At 42.3% G+C, this 24,234-nt stretch overlaps 1 protein-coding gene across 2 annotated transcripts in view; it reads left to right on the forward strand.

Moving 5' to 3' along the window:
• The window catches only part of LOC143281973 (phosphatidylinositol 3-kinase catalytic subunit type 3-like), a 48,855-nt gene that overhangs the window by 14,886 nt on the left and 9,735 nt on the right, over window positions 1-24,234 (forward strand). For both annotated transcript variants that reach the window (XM_076587334.1, XM_076587335.1), the window contains 13 exons: window positions 1,329-1,433; window positions 3,696-3,788; window positions 4,490-4,675; window positions 5,967-6,112; window positions 8,521-8,626; window positions 9,596-9,669; window positions 10,370-10,472; window positions 10,874-10,981; window positions 12,035-12,172; window positions 12,488-12,616; window positions 16,289-16,358; window positions 18,612-18,761; window positions 22,131-22,205. In XM_076587334.1, coding sequence (XP_076443449.1) covers window positions 1,329-1,433; window positions 3,696-3,788; window positions 4,490-4,675; window positions 5,967-6,112; window positions 8,521-8,626; window positions 9,596-9,669; window positions 10,370-10,472; window positions 10,874-10,981; window positions 12,035-12,172; window positions 12,488-12,616; window positions 16,289-16,358; window positions 18,612-18,761; window positions 22,131-22,205 — 1,483 coding nt within the window. The remainder of the gene's footprint in view (window positions 1-1,328; window positions 1,434-3,695; window positions 3,789-4,489; window positions 4,676-5,966; window positions 6,113-8,520; window positions 8,627-9,595; window positions 9,670-10,369; window positions 10,473-10,873; window positions 10,982-12,034; window positions 12,173-12,487; window positions 12,617-16,288; window positions 16,359-18,611; window positions 18,762-22,130; window positions 22,206-24,234) is intronic.

Genomic DNA, 24,234 nt, shown 5'->3' on the forward strand with positions numbered 1-24,234 from the left:
ATAAGATTTCTGTCCAAACGCCAGAGTGAAATGTTGTGTGTGTAGTTTTTCTTGAATTGATACATGAGTGAAAGATAGTACAGATAGCATAAAAACTAAAACGCTTAGCTTTCTGCAAGGACAGACATGGACAGTGTGATGGTGTGGACAGACACATGAGGAAGACTTCTGTGCAAGCAGGTGGAGGAGTGTAAGGAAACGTTTGTGGATGGCAGTGAATGCCCAGTGTGTGGGGTCTCAGTTTCTTTTTCAGTTTCAAGTAGGTGTCAAAGCATGTGCACTGATTCATATATGCTTTTCCGCATCTTCTGTTGGGGGGGGAAAAAGCAGATCTTCATATAAACCCCATGTGCTGATCAGGCCTTGAGATTTTACTCTAGGTTTGTGTAAAATGAAACGATGATAAGTAAGTGAATGGTGCATTGACCAGTGTGTGGGGAACATATGCAGACAGATGAGTAAGAATAGTTTCTGAACAGATTTGGAGCATCTACAGACAGGGTAAGACTAGTTAAAAACAGATGAGGAACATTGACAAGACAGAGGAGTAAAACTTGCTTGCGATCAGGTTTGGAACATCGACAGACTGAGGGGCAAGACTTTGCGAACAGGCAGATGATGTGTAAGGAAGACCTCTGTGGATTGAAAGGACAATCAGTGATTGGGGAATGTCAAATGGCAGACGGAGGAGTAAGACAATTTTATGAACAGATGAGGAACGTCTGCAGACAGGCAGAGGAGTAAGACATGCTTGCAAAGAAACAGATGAAGTGTAAGGGCAACCTTTGTGGATTAAAAGAACAGTCAGTGATTGGGGAACACCTGATGACGGACAGAGGAGTAAGGCGTGTTTGTGGAGAGATAGATGGAGTGTAAGGGCAACCGCTGTGGTTGGAAAGGACAGTCAGTGATTGGGGAACACCTGATGACAGACAGAGGAGTAAGGCGAGTTTGTGGAGAGACAGATGGAGTGTAAAGGCAACCTCTGTGATTGGAAAGAACAGTCAGTGATTGGGGAACACCTGATGACAGACAGAGAAGTAAGGCGTGTTTGCGAAGAGGCACATGGAGCGTAAGGGCAACCGCTGTGGTTGGAAAGGACAGACAGTGATTGGGGAACATCTGTGGACAGAGAAGTAAGGCGTGTTTGCAAAGAGGCACATGGAGTGTAAGGGCAACCGCTGTGGTTGGAAAGGACAGTCAGTGATTGGGGGACATCTGCGGACAGAGAAGTAAGGCGTGTTTGCAAAGAAGCAGATGGAGTGTAAGGGCAACCGCTGTGGTCGTCAGTGACAGAAGGTCAGTGGATGGGGAACATCTGTGTGCAGGAGAATCTGTACGAGACAAAGCACCACAAGATGGCGCGCAGTCTGCGTACAGGGCCCCGCGACCGCGACATGAAGCCAGACGCCAAGACGCGTGACTTGCTGAAGGTCTGGTTCTCTGAGTCTTGCTCTGTCTGTCTTGTTTTGAGTCTCTTTTTTGTCTTGTTTTGCATTGTTTTTGAGTCTTGTGTCTTCTTCTGAGTCATGTTCTCACTCTAGTGTCTTGTTCTGAGTCTTGTTCTCTTTTGTTCTGAGTCTTTTTTCTGTTTTGTTCTGAGTATTTTCTGTCATGTTTTGTATTAGTCTGAGTTTTGTTTGAGTCTTGTTTTGTCTTGTTCTGAGTCCTTTTGAGTCTTTCTGTCTTGTTTTGTTTTAAATCTTTTTCTGTCTAGTTTTCTTCTGAGGTTCTGAGTCTTTTCTGTCTTGTTTTGTATTATTCTAAGTTTTGTTTGAGTCTTGTTATGTTTTGTTCTGTCTTGTGTTTTGTTCTGAGTCTTGCTCAGCCATTGTCTGTGTTGTTATGAGTCTTGTACTGTGTTGTTATGAGTCTTGTCTTGTTCTTCATGGTTTGTCTTGTTCCGAGTGTAGTTTTGGAATGTATGAGGTGTGTGTGTTTGTGATCCAGGTGATGTGGCTTCCAGACACAGCTAGGGTTTCCTGACCACAGATATTCACAAATTAAGCTCGGATGTTGAGTTGACAACATACTTTTAATTGGAGCTAGAATGTTGAGTTGACAACATACTTTTAATTGGAGCTAGGATGTTGAGTTGACAACTTACTTTTAATTGGAGCTAGAATGTTGAGTTGACAACATACTTTTAATTGGAGCTAGGATGTTGAGTTGACAACATACTTTTAACTGGAGCTAGGATGTTGAGTTGACAACATACTTTTAATTGGAGCTAGGATGTTTAGTTGACAACACACTTTTAACTGGAGCTAGAATGTTGAGTTGACAACATTCTTTTAACTGGAGCTAGGATGTTGAGTTGACAGCATACTTTTAACTGGAGCTAGAATGTTGAGTTGACAACATACTTTTAGTTGGAGCTAGAATGTTGAGTTGATAACACACTTTTAATTGGAGCAAGAATGTTGAGTTGACAGCATACTTTTAATTAGGATCACCTCCAGTTTGGCTGTTTTTTGTTCTGGAATAGTTAAATGATGTCCGTGATTTAGAGTATTCTTTTATTTTGGTTTAAGGCTTCATTTTTCTCAGTTTTTTTCTTCATTCATGTTTTAGTTTTTGGTTACACTAATGACGGGCGCAATAGCTGAGTGGTTAAAGCGTTGGACTTTCAATCTGAGGGTCCTGGGTTCGAATCACGGTGACAGCGCCTGGTGGGTAAAGGGTGGAGATTTTTACGATCTCCCAGGTCAACATATGTGCAGACCTGCTAGTGCCTGAACCCCCTTCGTGTGTAAACGCATGCAGAAGATCAAATACGCACGTTAAAGATCCTGTAATCCATGTCAGCGTTCGGTGGGTTATGGAAACAAAAACATACCCAGCATGCACACCCCCGAAAACGGAGCATGGCTGCCTACATGGCGGGGTAAAAACGGTCATGCACGTAAAAGCCCACTCGTATACATGCGAGTGTATGTGGGAGTTGCAGCCCACGAAAGCAGAAGAAGAAGAAGAAGGTTACACTAATGGCTTTCTGGAGCACTAGCACATATTCCTTGAGTAAAGATAGCAACAGGTGCAGCAGCTGAATGGTTACAGTGCTGGATTCTCTCCCGAGTTCTGAAAGTTTAATCAACAGTTTCTGCGCACCTGGTGGGTTAAGGGTAGAGATTTTTCTGATCTCGCAGGTCAGCAATGATAGTGCCTGAACCCCGCATGCAAAAGATGAGATGTGCACATTGAAGATCTTGTAATCCATGTCAGCTTTTGGTAGGTTACAGAAACAAGAACATGCCCAGCAGCATGCACACCCCTGAAAACAGAGTATGGCTGACTAAATGGCAGAGTAAAAACGGTCATGCACATAAAAGCCCACTTGTACATACAAGTGAACAATGGAGTTGCAGCCCATGAACGAAGAAGAGTAAAGATAGCGAGATTTACACCCAACAAAATGGCCACACATTTTAATGATAGCAGCATCAAGGATGGCTTTTGAAAGACTATCAAAAGAAGATCTAGAATCTAAGCAAACTGCTTCAACACGTGGAGAGAGGAAGAGGGAGTGGGGTGTCAAGTAAAGTCTGCAAGAAGGAAGATTGTTTAAAGAAGCCACTGTGTATTATAGTTTTTCTGTTTCACAAGTTGTTCATGCAAAAGTTTTTGTGAATTTTGTGTGTGTGTGTGTGTGTGTGAACTGTAATGCATGCATCCTGTATGTGTGCGCGTTTCAGAAAATTGTGGCCTACCCTCCCACCACCCAGCTCACCTCTGAGGAGCAGGACCTGGTGTGGAAATTCCGCTTCTACCTGTCCACGCAGAAGGAGGTGAGTACCCCGTCTGTTTGGTGATTTCCGCTGTGACAGCCTCGACTTAGACCCCCCCCCCTCACCCCCCCCCCCCCCCCCCACACCTCCTTTGCTTGCCTTTGCTTTGCTGTTTATACATATGTAGGAACATGGAAACAGTTGGGTTTTTGTTGGGGGGTTTTTGCTGCCCCATCACCTGCACCTATTCAGTGGCATTACTCTCACACCACTCATCCCATCATGTCGCAGTCCCATCACCGGCAGTCCACAGGGAACCATCAATGTTAGGTCGCCAGGAGGCCACACACCAGAGTCACAGAGCCAGACTGAGTGAGCGTCTCTTTCAGAGTGGAGAATGCCACCATGTCCCTCTAACGACAATGCCCCATGAATCCGCCAACACTTAACACCTTGATAAGATTCACCCCAAGCACGGAAATGGAGGGGTATCGAAACTGAGGCCACCATGAGAGCAGGGCTTGAAAGGCAACATAATTTGGGTCTTTTCTTTATATTGATGATGTTGGAAGAGGAGGAGAACGGTGATGATAATGATGATAAAGATGATGCTGTGGAGGTCCATTTGGGTTTGGGATGACGTGACAAGGCTGTACTCTACATTTCCTGTCATAATGATATTTTGGATTGGTTGATTATTCGAGACGAATCTGAATGGGAGAACAATGTCCTTTGTGCCCCCCACATCTACCCCCTTACAGGCGCTGACGAAGTTCCTGAAGTGTGTGAACTGGAAGGTCCCCCTGGAAGCGAAGCAGGCGACGGAGCTCATGGTACGCTGGCAGGCCATCGATGTGGTGGACGCCCTAGAACTGCTCAGCCCCACCTTCTCCAACCCCCTGGTTCGCAAGTACGCCGTCAGCCGTCTGGAGGCCGCCGATGATGAGGTGGTATGCCCTGTTGTGTGGGGTTTTGTGCTGTGTTGTACAGTGTTGTGTTATACTGTGTTTTGTTGTATTGTACTGTATTGTATTGTGCTTTCTGTATTGTGTTATAGTACTCTATCGTATTGTGTTGACCCCCAAAAGCAGAGTATGGCTGCCTACATGGCGGGGTAAAAACAGTCATACACATAAAAGCCCACTTGTGTACACATGAGTGAATGGGGGAGTTGCAGCCCATGAACAAAGAAATATTGTGTTGTTCTGTTTTGTGTTGTGTTGTACTGTATTGTAAGTGTGTTTTTGTGTATTGTTTTGTATTAAGTATTGTAATATGTTGTGAAGTGTTCTGTACTGTGCTGTATTGTATTGTGCAGCACAATATTTTAGTGTATTGTGATGTCCTGTATTTTATTGTACTGTCCTGTACAATTTTAGTTTACCAAACCCCCTCCACTGGACCTTAAGTGGTAGTTCCCATTCAGATTGATACAGATGTACTGTACTTTATAATATTGCTTATGGTCTCAGTAGTTTTCTCTGTGTGAAAATCGGGGCTGCTGTCCCTGAGGAGAGTATGTTAACATAGTGCAGTGCCACACCAAAGTTTTTGTGTGTGTTTTCTTCTGTCTGCAAGTTTATTCCTTTTATTACCAAAGTGAATTTTTCTGGAGAATTTTGCCAGGGACAACCCTTTCGTTGCCATGGGTTCTTTTATGTGTACTAAGTGCATGCTTAACATGGGACCATGGTTTATCATCTCATGGGAATGGCTAGCACCCAAACTAGCACTTCATGTCTGTTGGAGGGGGAGGTCGGAGAGTGAAAAATCCAACCTGTGTATGGGGTTCAAACCCAGGCACACTCACTTCCTGGTCTGGGGCACTGGGTGAGATGGGACGTTTTGAGATGGGGAAGGGGGGCTTGAGTGGGACAAGTAACGTTGTGGGGTGGGCACTGCAGTGGCTACCTTTTTTCCTTTTTGTTTGTTTGTGTGTTTTGTTCATGTGTGTAAACGATGTTACTCTGTGTAATCATCCTATGTTTCATGTGTGTATGTGTGTGTGTGTATACATGTGCGTCTCCAAGGGTAACTAAAAGAAGTTCGTTTTCTTTGGAAATCTTTTGTCTGTTGACACCAAATTTGAGAGAGAAAAAATGTATGTGTTGACGTATTCCAGTTATAAGAACAAAGCACCTCTGGAGATATAAAAAAAAAAAAAAAAAAATCAAATGAATGGTACTGAAAAAGGCCCCCAAAATTACTTTGTTACACAATCTTGTGTTGAATGTGCAGGACCTGCTGCTGTACTTGCTCCAGCTGGTGCAGGCGCTGAAGTATGAAAACTTCAGTGAGATCAAGGCCAAAGTGGAAGAGCCGCCTGCCCAGCCCCCCCAGTCAGCCACCACCAGTGACACCCCTTCTCCCGACAAGGACAAAGAGTAGGAAGCTTCTCTTTTCCTTTCTTTTCTTTTTAGTTTTATGTACTTCTTACTGAACTGCTGACAAGGACAAAGAGTAGGAAGCTTTTCTTTTCTTTTCTTTTTAATTTTATGTACTTCTTACTGAGCTCCTGACAAGGACAAAGAGTAGGAAGCTTCTCTTTTTTTCTTTTCTTTTTAATTTTATGTACTTCTTACTGAGCTCCTGACAAGGACAAAGAGTAGGAAGCTTCTCTTTTCTTTTCTTTTCTTTTTAGTTTCATGTACTTCTTACTGAACTCCTAACAAGGACAAAGAGTAGGAAGCTTCTCTCTTCTTTTCTGGTTTTTTTTTTTTCTTCTTCTTCTATTTTTAGGTGTTTTTTGTACTTCTTCCTGAACTTTTTCCCGTTCCATTTTATGTGTGTGTATTTAGTTGTGGTGTTACTATAAAAAATAAAAAAGAAAAAGAAAAGGATGTTGTATTACTTGTTTGTCACAGCAGATTTCTCTATGTGAAATTTGGGGCTGCTCTGCCCGGGAGAGTGTGTCACCACAGTGCAGTGCCACCTCTGTTTTCTTTCTTTCTTTTTTTTTTAAACTCTTTTTTCTGTCATCAAATATATATATTTCTTACTTTCAAAGCAGATTTTAATGAATAGAATTTCACTAGCGACAACCCTTTTTTTTTTTGTTGTTGCGCGCAGGTTCTTTTATGCATGCCATGGGGCCTCGGTTTATCATCTCATCCTAGAGACTGGTGTCCAGACCACCCCTTGTGGAGGGGGGAATAAAACTGTCAGTCTGAACATGAGGAATCGAACCCATGATTACTGGCTTCCTCATTGGGCGCATTACCTCAAGGCCGCCGGGACAGTGCATTAGCTGATGTTGGTTCTTTGATGTGCGCTAAGTGCATACTACACACAGGACCTCAGTTTGTCGTCTCTTCCGAATGACTGGTGTCCAGACCACCACTCAACGTCCAGTGGAGAAAATACAGGCAAGCTTAGGATTCGATCCTGTGTGCTCAGATTCTCTTGCTTGCCAGGTGGATGTGTTACCACTAGGTCACGACACCATATCGTTTTCCATAATTATAATCATTCAGATAAGACGATAAACCAAGATCCCAAGTGCAGCATGTCCATAGTGCATGTAAAGGGACTCATGGCAGCAAAAGGCTTGTCTCTGGCAAAATTCTGCAGAAAAATCAACCTCAACAGAAAAACAAAATACACTAGTGAGCAAAAAAAAAAAAAAAAGAAGAAGAAGAAATAATAATAGATATAAGAAAAAGGTGGCGCTCTCACTGTAGTGACATGATTTCCCTGTTGAGAGCAGCCCGAATCTCACGCAGAGAAATGTGTTGTGACAAGACAGCAATGTTGTTTTTGTTGTTGTTGTTGTTGTTCAGGTTGATCAGCACAGTGACAGAAGAGCAATGTTGTTGTTGTTCAGGTCGATCAGCACAGTGACAGAAGAGCAATGTTGTTGTTGTTCAGGTCGATCAGCACAGTGACAAAAGAGCATTTTTGTTGTTGTTGTTCAGGTTGATCAGCACAGTGACAAAAGAGCAATGTTGTTATTCAAGTCGATCAGCTCAGTGACAAAAGAGCAATGTTGTTGTTGTTCAAGTCAGTCAGCATAGTGACAAAAGAGCAATGTTGTTGTTGTTGTTCAAGTCAATCAGCATAGTGACAAAAGAGCAATGTTGTGTTGTTGTTCAGGTCGATCAGTACAGTGACCAAAGAGCATTGTTGTTGTTGTTGTTCAGGTTGATCAGCACAGTGACAAAAGAGCAATGTTGTTGTTGTTCAGGTCGATCAGCACAGTGACAAAAGAGCAATGTTGTTGTTGTTCAGGTTGATCAGCTCAGTGACAAAAGAGCAGTGTTGTTGTTCAGGTCGATCAGCATAGTGACAAAAGAGCAATGTTGTTGTTCAGGTTGATCAGCTCAGTGACAAAAGAGCAGTGTTGTTGTTGTTCAGGTTGATCAGCTCAGTGACAAAAGAGCAATGTTGTTGTTCAGGTCGATCAGCATAGTGACAAAAGAGCAATGTTGTTGTTCAGGTCGATCAGCTCAGTGACAAAAGAGCAATGTTGTTGTTGTTGTTGAGGTCAGTCAGCATAGTGACAAAAGAGCAGTGTTGTTGTTGTTCAGGTCGATCAGCATAGTGACAAAAGAGCAATGTTGTTGTTGTTGTTCAGGTCGATCAGCATAGTGACAAAGAGCAGTGTTGTTGTTGTTGTTCAGGTCAATCAGCACAGTGACAAAAGAGCAGTGTTGTTGTTCAGGTCAGTCAGCATAGTGACAAAAGAGCAATGTTGTTGTTGTTCAGGTCAGTCATCATTGTGACAAAAGAGCAGTGTTGTTGTTGTTCATGTCGATCAGCACAGTGACAAAGGAGCAATGATGTTGTTGTTCAGGTCGATCAGCACAATGTCTCGCTCCTCCTCCACAGACTCCATCACAGATGCCCTCAGCTCCGTGCCCAGCCGCCCTGACACTGCCTCCTCCACCACAAAGCTCGGGGTCTGTACAGGGTGGGGGTTGGGGTGATGATGTGGGTGGGTGGGGGAGGGGGAGGAAGTATGTGTGAGTGAGTTTGTTGGGGAGTGGGGAGGGGTGTATGGGTGGGGTATGAGTGGGTGTTGGTGGTGGGGGTTGGGGGGGTGGGGGGGGATGTGTTTGTATATTTGTGTGTGTGTGTGTGTTCAGGTGGTAAGTGGGTGGGTGTGGTGTGGTTGTGGATAGTTGGGGGAGGGTACGTGTGTGTGTGTCTGATGTATGGGCGGGAGCTTGTGTGTTTGTGTATGTGTGTGTGTGTGTGTTGCAGGTAGAGGGCAGAGTATGTGAGGGGTGAGGGGGGAAGTGGATGTGGGTAGGTGTCTATTGTACGGGGTATAGGTGGGGTGTGGGGGAGGACATGGGGGTTTGTGGGGTTGGGTGAAGGAAGTACATGGGGTGTAGGTCAGGTGTCTGTCTCCCATTCTTTTCTCTTTATTTTCTTCTTTTTTCTTTCTTTTTTTTTTCTAAGCTGATCTGTTGTAGCATTTATGGATCAGTCTGCTTACTTTGTCACCCTCCTTGAACCTTAAAACTCAAACTCTGCAATATGCATACATTAAACAAAGCTCAAAGAATTACAGTTTATTTCATTGTAGTTAGGTTTCAATATTGATTGTTTGGCTGATAATGTTTTCAGGTTTCTTTCAGTTGATAAATCAGTAAAACTTTGTTGTTGCTGATTTTTTCTTGTTATCAGTGTTGATAATCAGTATCTGTCTTTGTCTTGCAGCTATAGACATCTGTTTGACTGGTCTTACAGGATTAGTTGATGAAAATGATTTTCAATGTGTGTGTGGTTTGTGTGACACACAGCATGTTTTTATTAACCTATTTCCAGTGTGTGTATGCTGTGTGTGTGTGTGTGTTTGTGTGCATGTGTGTGTGTGTGTATGTGTGCATGTGTGTGTGTGTGTGTGTGCGTGTGTGTCTCAGACTCAGATGGATCTTGCCACGTTCTTGATTACCCGTGCCTGCAATAACCCTTTGGTGGCCAACTACTTCTTTTGGTAAGCCACGCCTCTCAGAACACACGGTGCTGAGGAATGGGGGGGAGGGGGTGCTCACACCTGTGCATCAAGGCTTGAGTGGGAGGGGGGTAGGGAATGGGTCATTTTGTGGTGTCTTTCCAAGACGCTTGGAGAGTACAGGCTGGGATTTTGGTGTGTGTGTGTGTGTGTAAGAGGGTTTGAATACAGGTGTCCTAAACACAGCTATAAGAGGGTGTGATTACAGGTGTCCTAAACACAGCTATAAGAGGGTGTGATTACAAGTGTCATAAACACAGCTGTAAGAGGGTGTGATTACAAGTGTCATAAACACAGCTGTAAGAGGGTGTTTGTATATATTACAGATGTCATAAACACACAGGGTTTGATTACAGATGTCATAAACACACAGGGTGTGATTATAGGTGTCATAAACACACAGGGTTTGATTACAGTTGTCATAAACACATGGTGTGATTACAGGTGTCCTAAGCACATAGGGTGTGATTACAGTTGTCCTAAACAAATAGGGTGTGATTACAGGTGTCATAGATATGCAGGATGTGATTACTGGTGTCATAAACACATAGGGTGTGATTACAGGTGTCTTAAACACTCGGGGTGTGATTATAGGTGTCATAAACACACAGGGTGTGATGACAGGTGTCCTAAACACTCAGAGTGTGATTACAGGTGTCAAACACACAGGGTGTAATTACAGGTACCTGACGGTGGAGTGTGAGGAGGACAGTCAGCCCCGGTATGAAGAAGCTCGGGAAATGTACGTGTGCGTCATGAAACGCTTCAGCAACATCCTGAAGAAAGTGAGAGCTCTGGGGGATTGGATGATTTTTTCTTCTTCTTTTTTTCTTTTTTTTGGGGGTGGTGGTGGGAGGGTCAGGGGGCATTGATCCCCCAGTGCTGTGTCTCTGATCAGTATTGTTTTCTTCTTCTTTGTTGATCAGTGTCTTCTTCTCTGTCTTCTTGCTTCCAGTACGTCGTCTTCAGCTGCTGCTGCTTCTTCTCCTTCTTCTTCTTCTTCTTCTTCTTCTCTTTGTATGCAGATTATTTATGACAAAAACTCGTTTCAGCTCTTTTCAGTTTTTGTTATGGATGCCAGTGATATTGAAAGAGTGAGTGAATACTGAATGGTTTGGAGGTATGTTGTGTTTTCTTCTTGTTGGCATTCACAAAGTTATGTTGTGAGGAATATTCTGTGGAACAGAACAAAATAGAGATCCGATCCGTGCTGAACACGCAGAAGTACTTCCTGGAAAGCATCGTGCAGATGGTCAAAATCGTCATGCGTGAGTCAGGCAGCAGGAGTAAAAAGGTATTTTGTGTCTGTGTGTGCGTGTGTGTGTGCGTGTGCTGTGTGTGTATGTGTGTGTGTGTTAGAGTGTGTGTGCATTTGAGAGCATGTGCGTGTGTGAATGTGTATGAGAGAGCATGTGTGTGAACTTGTGCTCTGTGTGTGTGAGCATGTGAGACCATGTGTGTGTGTGTATGTGTATGTGTGTGAGACCATGTGTGTGTGCAGTACATGAGTGTGCATGTGCTTTATATGTGTGTGCATGTACTGAGTGTGTGTACGTATGCTGTGTGCATGTGTGTGTGTGTGTGTGTTTATGTGTATACTTGTTTCCTGTTTATAACACACTTGACTTTTCCTGTTCTTATTATGCATTTTGCTTTTGGGGTTGTTTTTTTCTTGATTTTTTAAATATCAGGTGTAATGCAGGTGTGATTGGGATCACAGTTCTGGAATATTGTACACCTGTGCTGTTGCCACACGCTACGGGATGTCACACAGTATGGGCCCACCAACACAGCAGAATGAAGGAAAAAAAAGAAAAAACAGAAAAAGAAGAAACAGAAGCATCAAAAGAGTGGTGGTGAAAATTTTGATGATGCTACTTCAGATCATTATACAATCTTTCTGTTCTGTGCAGTGTTTGCAAGCATCCTTTTTGACTGTCCCAAGTGTTGGTGAAAAAACGAAGGTCACCAGTTGAAAGATATTTGCATATGCTAGAAAGGTCATTCATGGTTATTAATATGTGTGTGTGTGCCTGTGTGTGTGTGTCTCTGTGTGTGTCTGTGTTTGTGTTCCTCTCTGTGTGTGCCTCTGTATGTGTGTGTGTGCCTCTGTGTGTGTATGTGCGTGTGTGTGTGTGTGTGTGTGTGTGCATGTGCCTCTGTGTGTGTGTGCTTCTGTGTGTGTGTGTGTATGTATGTGTGTGCCTCTCTGTGTGTGTATGTGTGTGTGCGCCTCTGTGTGTGTGTGTGCCTCGTGTGTGTGTGTGTGTGTGTGTGTGTGTGTGCCTCTGTGTGTGTGTGTGTGTGTGTGTGTGTGTGTGTGTGTGTGTGTGTGTGTGCCTGACAGATAGAGAAGCTACAGGCCTTGCTGCACGATTCAGAAGTGCTGAAGACGAACTTCATCCACTTTCCGGAGATGCCCCTGCCCCTGAACCCTTCTGTGAGGGTCACAGGGATCATTCCCCAGGAGGCCACCCTCTTCAATGTAAGTGGCTGCTCTGTTCAGTTCAGTTCATTTCAAAAGACTGCGTTGTCTGCTTCAAGCATTTAAAACAGAAAACTTCCTCAAGAGGTGACCCTCTTCAATGAAGGTGTGTGTTCAGTTTGGTTCATTTCAGTTTGGTTCAGTTCAGTTCATTGTCTGCTTCAAGCATTTAAAACAGAAAATTTGCTTTGTCACAGATAACATTTTTTTAAAAAGATGCACAAGGTAATATGTTGGCACAGTGTGATTCAGAAGGTAACATGTTGGCATGGTGGGATTCAGAAGGTAACATGTTGATGGCACGTTGTTGTGCAGAGCAAGCTGATGCCGTGTCGGCTGACATTCCGCACGTCGGACGGGGGTCGCTACATCACCATCTTCAAACATGGGGACGACCTGCGACAGGACCAGCTTGTGCTGCAGACCATTGAACTCATGGACAAGGTGACCACTGTCCCTCCTCTGACGGACTGACTGATAGACTGACTGACTGACTGATCAACTGACTGACTGATCGACTGACTGACTGGACTACCAATCCTAGTCTCCTTCTGCTCCTCTGACTGACTGACTGATCAACTGACTGACTGACTGATTGACTGACAGGACTATCAATCCTAGTCTCCTTCTGTTCCTCTGACTGACTGACTGATTGACTGACTGGCTGATCAACTGACTGACTGACTGATTGACTGATGGGACTATCAATCCTAGTCTCCTGCTTCTCTGACTGACTGACCGACTGATCGACTGACTGACTGATTGATTGACTGACTGACTGACGGGACTATCAGTCCTAGTCTCCTTCTGCTCCTCTGAGTGACTGACTGATCAGCTGACTGACTGATGGAACTATCAATCCTATGATCCTGGGTTCGAATCCTGGCTGGGTGGGTTGAGGGGGTGGAGGTTTTTCTGATCTCCCAGGTCAGTGTGTGCACTGACCTGCTTAGTGCGTGGACCTCCTAAATGTGTGTGCATGCACAGAACATGGAATACACTCATTAAAGATCCCATAATTGATGTTGGTGTTTGGAGGGTTGTGGGAAAAAGAAGTACCCAGCATGCAGACCCCTGAAAATGGGTGTGTGAATAGCAGAGTGTAAACAGCCATGGATGCAAATCAGCTGCTGATTATTATACAGTGCTGAGAGTTCTTGACAATTCCCAGGTCAGCACTGTTTCTCCTGTCTTGGCCCACTGGTGTGGAGCAAACTGACCTTCTTTGTCTGTCACCTGGATTCCCCAGTTCATTTTAAAAAGTATTTATAAAGGATTCAGTGAGCAAAGTCCGTGGTGTGCGGTCACATGTCTCTTGCGCTCCATGCTAACCGAATTCAGTGAGCTGATTTTTCAAACTTTGTTATCACCGGCTCTATATGTAAACAAGATGTAAACACTTCAGATATCGTTCTGCAACTCTGTCGTCTCTGAGGAAAATGGCATCCAGCGTTCTCATGGTCTTCTTGAAAGTGAAGGATACTGCCCGTCTTTCAGACAACCATCCTGTCTCTGTGCTAGAAATGTGCACGGCATCGGAGAAAGTCGCCGGTCAAGGGACAGTCGTCAGAGCACAGAAAATCAATGGCCTCTGGAGAATCTAACCAGGAACCAGGGATGCTAGGACGACACTTCTTGTACTAGGTATTCAATTGCGAGGTACCGTTTTTCAAGTCGCAAACACGAATCCTTTTATTATGAGAGATAATGAAAGAGAGGAGAAACTAAGTACAAAAGTTTGGATCAACGATATCCCACTTTCAGTGGATGACTCAGAAATTAAACACTCACTTATTAAAGCCGGTCGCAAATTGCAATCGGCAATCAAATCAGAAAGAGCACACAACGCAGACAACAAACTAACTCGTTTTCTTACAGGAAAAAGATTTGATAAAGTAATTAACCAGTCAGTTAACGAGGATCAAGTAGGATATATAAAAGGTAGAAATATTGGAACAATAATTAGGTCTATAGATGATACGATAAACTATCTAATAAGACTAAAACAGCTGGATATATATTGGCAGTTGATTTTTCTAAAGCTTTCGACACTATTTCAAAGTCATTTCTTTTGCATGTCTTTAAAGTCTTCGGTTTCGGTAGGGATTTCCAGAGATGGGTTTCTGTACTGTTTGCAGGTTGCCAAAGTTTGATAAATCATGGCGGATGGGTTTCTCTCTCTCTCTCCCTCCCTCTCTCTCTCTCTCTCTCTCATATTGCACTATCATTTTTATATATACAATTTTGTCATAGCATTATGATTATGTTCCTGTAAATGTTTACTGTGCATTTGAGTGTATTTGAATGTCATGTATGTATCACTATAACCTTTTGTTATCTTGTGAATATTTTGATTTCATTTCTCTTTGTCCTGAGGGCTGGATGTAAAAAAAAAAAAATTATAAAAAAACATATGCATACTTATTCCACTTCCTCATTAAAAACATTCTTTTTTTAAAAAGAAAAGAAAAAAGTAATTCAAAACACACCTCTTTCATCCTGCCCTCCTTTGTATTGACAAACATACTTCTTAGGCTTTTACTGATTGTGGGTATGTTGGTTGGTTTGTTTGTGTGTGAAGTACTTGCTGCAAGTACACCTACATAACTTTCTAATCTTATCAGTGTTTACACTCCCTTGAGAAATCTCCGCTCTTCCTCTGACTGTAACCTTTTGAAACTTCCTCATGTCAATACAAGAACCTATAGTGAACATTCTTTCTTCTTTGCTGCTCCTCATATCTGGAACATCCTTGCCTTCCTCATCATATCCGTGCATCCGACTCGTATCTTTGCTATTCACTTATCACTGAAAACTCATCTTTTTAAAACTTATCTACAAGCACTCTCAGCTTCCTTTTCAGATCCATGTCAGATCACTTTGGATGCATGGAGAGTGGGAGGGGTTTTGAGAAAGAGTGGTCATGAATGATTCATGTAATTTGTAATATTTTCATTCATGTAAAGAGCCCTGAGCTCTTTGAGAGAAAGGGCACTAAATAAATGTACATTGTTATTATCATTATTATTATATGTGTGGATGGCTTTTTGTTGTAAATGCCACAGGCTCCCTGACTGGGAGGTGAAAGTGTCAATCTGGATTATTATATTGTTGTTGTTGTTGTTAATCATTGTTATTATTATTCAAAGTCCAGTCATACTATGAATAAACTGGGAAACTGCAGTCCATAAATGGGTGTGGGGAAAAAAAAATCCAGTGACTGACACTCAAATGAGTCGAATTGAGCCAAGCTCAGCGTTTCATTTTTCTTGTTTGACAGTCATTTGTTTGACACCCTTGTGCTCATATCTGACAGGCGCCAGGGAACATGAGTTGGGTTTGTTGGGTCATGAAAGGTTTTGAAAAGTATAGAGAAACTGAGGTGTTCTTTTTAAGGCTTTAAAGGTCTTTGGAAACTGACTGGTTTGTAAAAGTTTACAAATTTGATGTCCCTCGAAAAAGGTTTCTTAATGAAGCATTAAAACATCTTTGCTGTGTTTTCTCTTGGGAGAAAAATACAAAAAGCTCAAACCTGAATTAAAAATTTATAACGATAATGTTTTTCAGAGCAGTGGACTTTCACTTTCAGGCGAAATTAATCTCAGAATTATATCCTCTTTATGTTCTTTTGGTGCTTCTCCAGGTGTTAGTTTGCGGCTAACAGTTATGGTAAATGTGTGTTTGTCATGTGAAGACTTAAGTTTGGAAATTTAGTCCTGTTGGGTGTTAAATGTTTCTGAAAAGTGTGTAAATTTTATGCCCTTTTTTGGAGAACAAACCCTGGATGGAAGTGATAGTGTTTGGAATTCATTGCCTGTTGGTCTTCAGCACCATAAAACACTTTCTCTGTTCAAATCCCATCTAAAAATTCCTCTGTTCTCTGAGGCTTTTCTGTGATTTTTTTTTTCTCCACTGTGAATTTGAGCTGTTTACTGCTTATGGGTGCTTGCGCGTGTGGTCGAGTGTGGTGAGACATTTTCAGGCGAGGCTGCATGTAAAAGCACAGTGGCAGGTGCCTCGAGTCGTGAATTTGCTGAGAGAGACACGCTATACAAACGCCATTCAGTGTTATCTTTTCTTACCAGTTTTGATGGTCGTCATGGTTTCTCTGTGCAGTTGCTGCAACATGAGAAGCTGGATCTGAAGTTGACGCCATACAAGGTTCTGGCGACCAGCACAAAACATGGTAATCTGATGTTTTTGGGGACAGCTGGTGGGGGGGGGGGGGGGGGGGGGGGGTCATGAGTGGTGGGCTGCATGTGCTTCCTGTGATTCTGGAAATGTTGGGGGTTTTTTTGTTTGTTTGTTTGTTTTATTTTGTTTGTTGGTGTTTAATGTTTGGAATTACCCAGAAGCTTTAATTGTCATGAGGCGCTGCAACTCTGGCAGCATCTTTGGTAATGCTGTACTCTTCACAATTTTTTTTTGTATCTACTATCATTTATTTCTGTGTCTGTGTATATTGTTAATTATATGTGCTTTGAGCTGCAGGTCAAGCCCTGTGTAAATGCACATTATTATTATTAATGTTTTGCCTTGTTTCGTTATTCTTTTTTTGTTTGTCTGTCATTTAATGATTAAGATAAATGGACACACAGTTACAAAAGACAAAAATAAAATCAACGCAAGTAACATGACACACGTGAGAAAAAAGGCTGGGTGACACCATCTGTTCTTATGACGCTGCTGTGAATTATCAACTCTTTCTATAATACTGTTGCTGGAGAGGTGAGAGAAAAAATTATGCTGCAGCAAAAATTTTCTGGGTCGAAAGTGTTGTTTTGTAACATTTCGATATGGTTGTGTGATACAAAAGTTCTTTGTATGCGAATAAAAAAAAAAAGAAAGAAGACAGTCCAGTTTGCATCGTCAGTGAGTTCACTGCATGTCTTCGCTGCAGTCAGAACTTGCCTGGGTATTAAAACAGTGAACTGTCGATCAACAGTGGCCATCTGGAAGAAAAATCTACGCTAATACACGTGTGTATGTGTGCGCATGATTCAAGCCCAACCGAATGACAAGGGAAAGGAATGATGAGTGCCTCGAGGCAGCTGTTAGTCAGCTGTAACCAGGAAGGCAAATGATTCTGTCATTACAAAGCACCCAGTTTGGCATCAGAGATCTTTTCCCATCCCTCTTGCGGCCAATCAGTGGCAGCCTCTGTGCGTGTGTGTGTTTGTGTGTATGTGTGGGTCTGTGTGTTTGAGTGCGTTTGTGCATGCACCAGGGTGTAAGTGTACACAAGTGTCAGGAGAGTTCTGTGCACGTGCGTGTGTGTGTGTGAGGGGGGGCGGGGGGGGTTAGAGGATGAGGTATGTGTGTGTATGCATGCCTACACTGTGGGAGCAACGGAATATTGGAATGTGCGGGTGTGTATATATATATATATCTTTGTATATATGTGTGTGGGGTTGGAGGTGGGGGATATGGGTGTATGTGTGTGTTCTTGTATAAGTAAGTGTTCATCTGTGTGTGGGTGTGTGTGTGTGTGTGCCGTGGAAGCTGCAATACGTAGCCTAGAAATGAGTGTGTGGAGGAGGGGGGTAGAGGAGGTGCAGGGTAATGTGTGTGTGGGGGGTGTGTGTGTGTGTGTTGGGGCTCATGTACGTTTATGTGTATTTGACTGTGCTTTCATATCTGTGAAACTGCATGTTTAGTGCATATCTGTTATGCATATGTGGGTGTATGTGTGTCTCCATGTTTTACATTTATTTGCTTATTTATCATCATTGTTGTCTTTTTTATTTATTTATTTATTTATTACTATTATTATTATTATTACTACTTTTTTATATTATAATTATTATTTATTTATTTATTTATGTACACTTATAGTTGACTTCATCAAGTTTTTGCGCCTTATACATATTATTAGTAGTGGTAGTAGTAATTTTTTTAATGTATTTATCTATTATTTATTCACCCCCATTTTTTTTTTTTTTTTTTTTCTCAAGGCCTGACTAAACGCGTTGGGTTACGCTGCTAGTCAGGCATCTGCTTGGCAGATGTGGTGTAGCTTATATGGATTTGTCCGAACGCAGTGACGCCTCCTTGAGCTACTGAAACTGAAACTGAAACCAGTTTGGTCTGTGATCAGTAATAATAGTATTTTTTGCTAGCTGATTTATCACTGGGGTGAAAATATTCTGGCACTGTTCGGCATACAAGTTGGTTTGGCCAAAACTGGATTATGCTAGACAAAAAAAAAAAAAAAACAAGAAAAGTTTGGGTTGACAAGTGTAGTATAGTATCTTGTTGTTGTTGGTGGTTTTGTTTTTGTTTTTTGGGTTTTTTTATCAGTGACAGAAAATGCCTGTTTGTTACTAGTTTTTTCCACACCTGCAAGTCGCTCCTGGTGTGGCCCTAATGCAGCAATATAAGGCTTAGGAGTCAAGATCTAATTTTTTTTCCCTTGGATGGTGTGTGTGTGTGTGTGCAGGGTTTGTGCAGTTTGTGGACTCGATGGGCATAGCAGACGTGCTGCAGAAAGAAGGCAGCATTCTGAATTACTTCAGGAAACATGCCCCCTGTGATGGAGAGGCCTTTGGTGTTCAACCTGAAGTCATAGACAACTACGTCAAGAGCTGTGGTAGGTCGTACTGACAGCTACATCATGAGGTTATGTATTGACAACTACATCATGAGGGTATGTATTGACAGCTACTTCATGAGGTTATGTACTGACAACTGCATCATGAGGTTATGTACTGACAACTACATCATGAGGCTATGTTTTGACAACTACATCATGAGGCTATGTATTGACAGCTACGTCATGAGGTTATGTACTAACAACTACATCATGAGGCTATGTACTGACAACTACATCATGAGGCTATGTATTGACAGCTACTTCATGAGGCTATGTATTGACAGCTACATCATGAGGTTATGTACTGACAACTACATCATGAGGCTATGTACTGACAACTACATCATGAGGCTATGTACTGACAGCTACATCATGAGGCTATGTATTGACAGCTATGTCATGAGGTTATGTACTAACAACTACATCATGAGGTTGTGTACTGACAGCTACATCATGAGGCTATGTTTTGACAACTGTGTTATGAGGTTATGTACTGACAACTGCTTCATGAGGTTATGTATTGACAGCTACGTCATGAGGTTATATACTGACAACTACATCATGAGGCTATGTTTTGACAACTGTGTTATGAGGTTATGTACTGACAACTGCTTCATGAGGTTATGTATTGACAACTATGTCATGAGGTTATGTATAGACAACAAAGTCATGAGGTTATGTATCGACAACAAAGTCATTAGGTTATGTATTGACAACTTCGTCATGAGGTTATGTACTGACAACTGCGTCATGAGGTTATGTATTGACAACTATGTCATGAGGCTGTGTATTGACAACTAAGTCATGAGGTTATATATTGACAACTGCGTCATTAGGTTATGTATTGACAACTTTGTCATAAGGTTATGTATTCAGGTTATGTATTGACAACTTCGTCATGAGGTTATGTATTGACAACTGCGTCATGAGGTTATGTATTGACAACTACATCATGAGGTTATGTATTGACAACTATGTCATGAGGTTATGTACTGACAACTACATCATGAGGCTATGTATTGACAACTGCGTCATGAGGTTATGTATTGACAACTAAGTCATGAGGTTATGTATTGACAACTGTGTCATTAGGTTATGTATTGACAACTTCGTCATGAGGTTATGTACTGACAACTACATCATGAGGGTATGTATTGACAGCTACTTCATGAGGTTATGTACTGACAACTGCATCATGAGGTTATGTATTGACAACTACATCATGAGGCTATGTATTGACAGCTACATCATGAGGCTATGTATTGACAGCTACATCATGAGGTTATGTACTGACAGCTGCATCATGAGGTTATGTACTGACAACTACATCATGAGGCTATGTATTGACAGCTATGTCATGAGGTTATGTACTAACAACTACATCATGAGGTTGTGTACTGACAGCTACATCATGAGGCTATGTACTGACAGCTACTTCATGAGGCTATGTATTGACAGCTACATCATGAGGTTATGTACTGACAACTACATCATGAGGCTATGTTTTGACAACTACATCATGAGGCTATGTATTGACAGCTACGTCATGAGGTTATGTACTAACAACTACATCATGAGGTTATGTATTGACAGCTACGTCATGAGGTTATATACTGACAACTACATCATGAGGCTATGTTTTGACAACTGTGTTATGAGGTTATGTACTGACAACTGCTTCATGAGGTTATGTATTGACAACTATGTCATGAGGTTATGTATAGACAACAAAGTCATGAGGTTATGTATCGACAACAAAGTCATTAGGTTATGTATTGACAACTTCGTCATGAGGTTATGTACTGACAACTGCGTCATTAGGTTATGTATTGACAACTTTGTCATGAGGCTGTGTATTGACAACTAAGTCATGAGGTTATATATTGACAACTGCATCATTAGGTTATGTATTGACAACTTTGTCATAAGGTTATGTATTCAGGTTATGTATTGACAACTTCGTCATGAGGTTATGTATTGACAACTGCGTCATGAGGTTATGTACTGACAACTACATCATGAGGCTATGTATTGACAACTGTGTTATGAGGTTATGTATTGACAACTGCGTCATGAGGTTATGTACTGACAACTGCGTCATGAGGTTATGTATTGACAACTAAGTCATGAGGTTATGTATTGACAACTGTGTCATTAGGTTATGTATTGACAACTTCGTCATGAGGTTATGTACTGACAACTGCGTCATGAGGTTATGTATTGACAACTAAGTCATGAGGCTATGTATTGACAACTAAGTCATGAGGTTATGTATTGACAACTTCGTCATGAGGTTATGTATTGACAACTTCGTCATGAGGTTATCTATTTAGGTTATGTATTGACAACTTCGTCATGAGGTTATGTATTGACAACTAGGTCATGAGGTTATGTGACAACTGTGTCATGGGGTTATATATTGACAACTAAGTCATGAGGTTATGCAGTGACAACTATGTCATGAGGTTATGTATTCAGGTTATGTATTGACAACTTCGTAATGAGGTTATGTATTGACAACTTCGTCATGAGGTTGTGTATTGACAACTGTGTCATGGGGTTATGTATTGACAACTTCATCATGAGGTTATGTATTGACAACTACATCATGGGGTTATGTATTGACAACTACGTCATGAGGTTATGTTTTGAGGTTATGTATTGACAACTTCATAATGAGGTTACATATTCACCACTAAGTCATGAGGTTATGTATTGACAACTACGTCAAGAAAATATGTAAGTACAACTACATCAAGAGGTAATATGGTGACTACTAACTTCAAGAGCTGTGGTAGGTTTTAACTTGTGAATTTAGTATTGTAAACTGCAGTTTTTTATTTGAGGGTTAGGAATGAAGTCATCGTAGTCGACAGGACTATAGGAGTGACAAATCTGTGTGTGTGTTTGTGTGTTGCTTTGTGACAGTTTGTGCGTCTGTGTATGTGTGTGTGGGGTGGGGGGGTGCAGGGGGATGATATGTGTGTGAGTGCTCTGTGAATGTGTATGTAGATATATATGTGTCTGTATTTTTTTGTGTTTGTATGTGTATGTTTGTGTGTGTGTGTTATATGTGTTCTGTGTGTGTTCTGTGTGTGTGTGTGTGTGTGTGCTCTCTCGGAATTTTGTGTCTCTGCACTGTGTGTTCCTATGCATGTATGTGTTTACATGTTTATGAGTGTGCATGCGTGTATGGATATGTATGTGTGTCACTGTGAGCATGCTCAGTATGTGTGTGTGTGTGTGTGTGTGAAAGTGTGTGTGTGTGTGTTCTGTCTGTTTTTATGAGAGTATGTACACTGTATGTTTGTATGCATGTATGTACCTGCATTTCTACATGAGTGTGTGTGTGTGTTTCGGTCACAGCGGGATACTGCGTGGTGACCTACCTGCTGGGTGTGGGTGATCGTCACCTGGACAACATCCTCCTCACCACCACAGGTGTGTTCCCCTCGCCCCCTTCATCCCCCCTGCTCCACCCCACCCCTCCACCCCCACTGCTTCCTAGGCACTTTCAGTGTGTGTGTGTGTGCATGTGAGTGTATGCGTGTGTGAGGATGCTCTGCGTGTATGGGTTCTGTGTGTGTGTGTGAGCACGCTCTGCATGTGTGTGTGTTGAGTGTGTATGTGTGTGAATTTGCTCTGTGTGTGTGTGTGTGCTTGTATGCTCTGTGTGTGTTCTGTGTGTGGGTGTGTGTGTCTGTGTGTGCTCTCATGTGTTTGTTTCAGTTTATAGGAGGTGTCAAAAGGGTGCAGGCTGATCCATATACACTACACCATATCTGCTGTAAAAAAAAAGAATTATTGTGAAAAAGGAGCAGATACCTGGTCAGGCCTACAGAGGCTACCCTAGGTTTGTGTAAGTTTATCAGTACAAAATGTAATGAAATGAACAAAACATTCAGAAAAGTAAATACACTTGGATAGATCGACAGATACGTAGGATAGATCGACAGATACGTAGAAGGCAGACTGATTGAAATTTGCCAGTCAAGGCCACAGATAATGGGTGCAACAGCTGAGAGGTCTTCTTCTTGTCTTCTCTTCTTCTTCTTCTGTGTTCATGGGCTGCAACTCCAACGTTCACTCGTATGTACACGAGTGGGCTTTTACGTGTATGACCGTTTTTACCCTGCCATGTAGGCAGTTATACTCCGCTTTCGGGGGTATGCATGCTGGGTACGTTCTTGTTTCCATAACCCATCGAACGCTGACATGGATTACAGGAATTTTAATGTGCGTATTTGATCTTCTGCTTGTGTATACACAAGAAGGGGGTTCAGGCACTAGCAGGTCTGCACATATGTTGACCTGGGAGATCGAAAAAATCTCCACCCTTTACCCACCAGGCGCTGTCACCGAGATTCGAACCCGGGACCCTAAAATTGAAAGTCCAACACTTTAACCACTCAGCTATTGTGCCCATCGCTGAGAGATCAAAGCTTTAGACTTTCATACCTGAGGGTCCTGTGTTCAAATCCCATCTTGCCTTCGCACCTGGTGGGTTAGGGGTGGAGATTTTCTTTTTTTTCCATGTCTCCAACGTCAACAGATGTGCAGACCTGTTTAGTACCTGAACACGTCTGCATGTGTAATCTGTTTGCAGAATACCAAATACATGTGTTAAACATTCCATAATCCGCGTCGGTGTTTGGTGGGTTGTGGAAATAAGAATATACCCAGCATGCATGCCACCAAAAGCAAAAGTGTAGCCGCCTCCAACTTGTCCAAGGCAGGGTAAAAATGGTCATGCACATAAAAGGCGACTTGTTCATGCAAATGAATGTGAGAATCGAAGAAGAAAAAAAGGAAGCAGAGGAAATTTACCAAGGGCCCAGATTTATTTCTTTGAAACAAAAACAAATGACAAGCCAAGAACCCATACATAGATGGTATATATATTTTTCAGGGATGGTGATGCCCCAGAACATGGGATATTTTGTTTTCTACATTTTTGTGATGGTCAGTGATGGAGGGTGATGACGATGCTGCTATGGTGGTCCATTTAGGTTTGGGACAAGGCTGTACTTTTGATAATATGCCCTGGCATCCGCCAAGCCAGAGAGATACAGACACCTGCAGTGTTGGTCAGGAAATTTGTGCAACGCTCCCAAAGATGCATTCCTTGACGTGGATGATCCTCGACAGTGTCTTTACCATTTGAGCCCATAGCACACACAGCTCTGGGTAGGAGCTGGCCACTGGTAAAAGAAAGAAAGAAAAAAAGGCACACACTTCTGATTGGGCTTGAACCTGCATCTTCCCAGTCATCAGTGTGTCTGTGATGCCAGGAGGAAGATGGTAGAATGGATAAGACATTTATATTTGTATTTGTATTCCTTTTTATCACAACAGATTTCTCTGTGTGAAATTCGGGCTGCTCTCCCCAGGGAGAGCGCGTCGCTACACTACAGCGCCACCCATTTTTTTTGTATTTTTTCCTGTGTGCATTTTTATTTGTTTTTCCTGT

This window comes from Babylonia areolata, chromosome 5, assembly GCF_041734735.1.
Source record: "Babylonia areolata isolate BAREFJ2019XMU chromosome 5, ASM4173473v1, whole genome shotgun sequence".
NCBI classification, from domain to species: domain Eukaryota; kingdom Metazoa; phylum Mollusca; class Gastropoda; order Neogastropoda; family Buccinidae; genus Babylonia; species Babylonia areolata.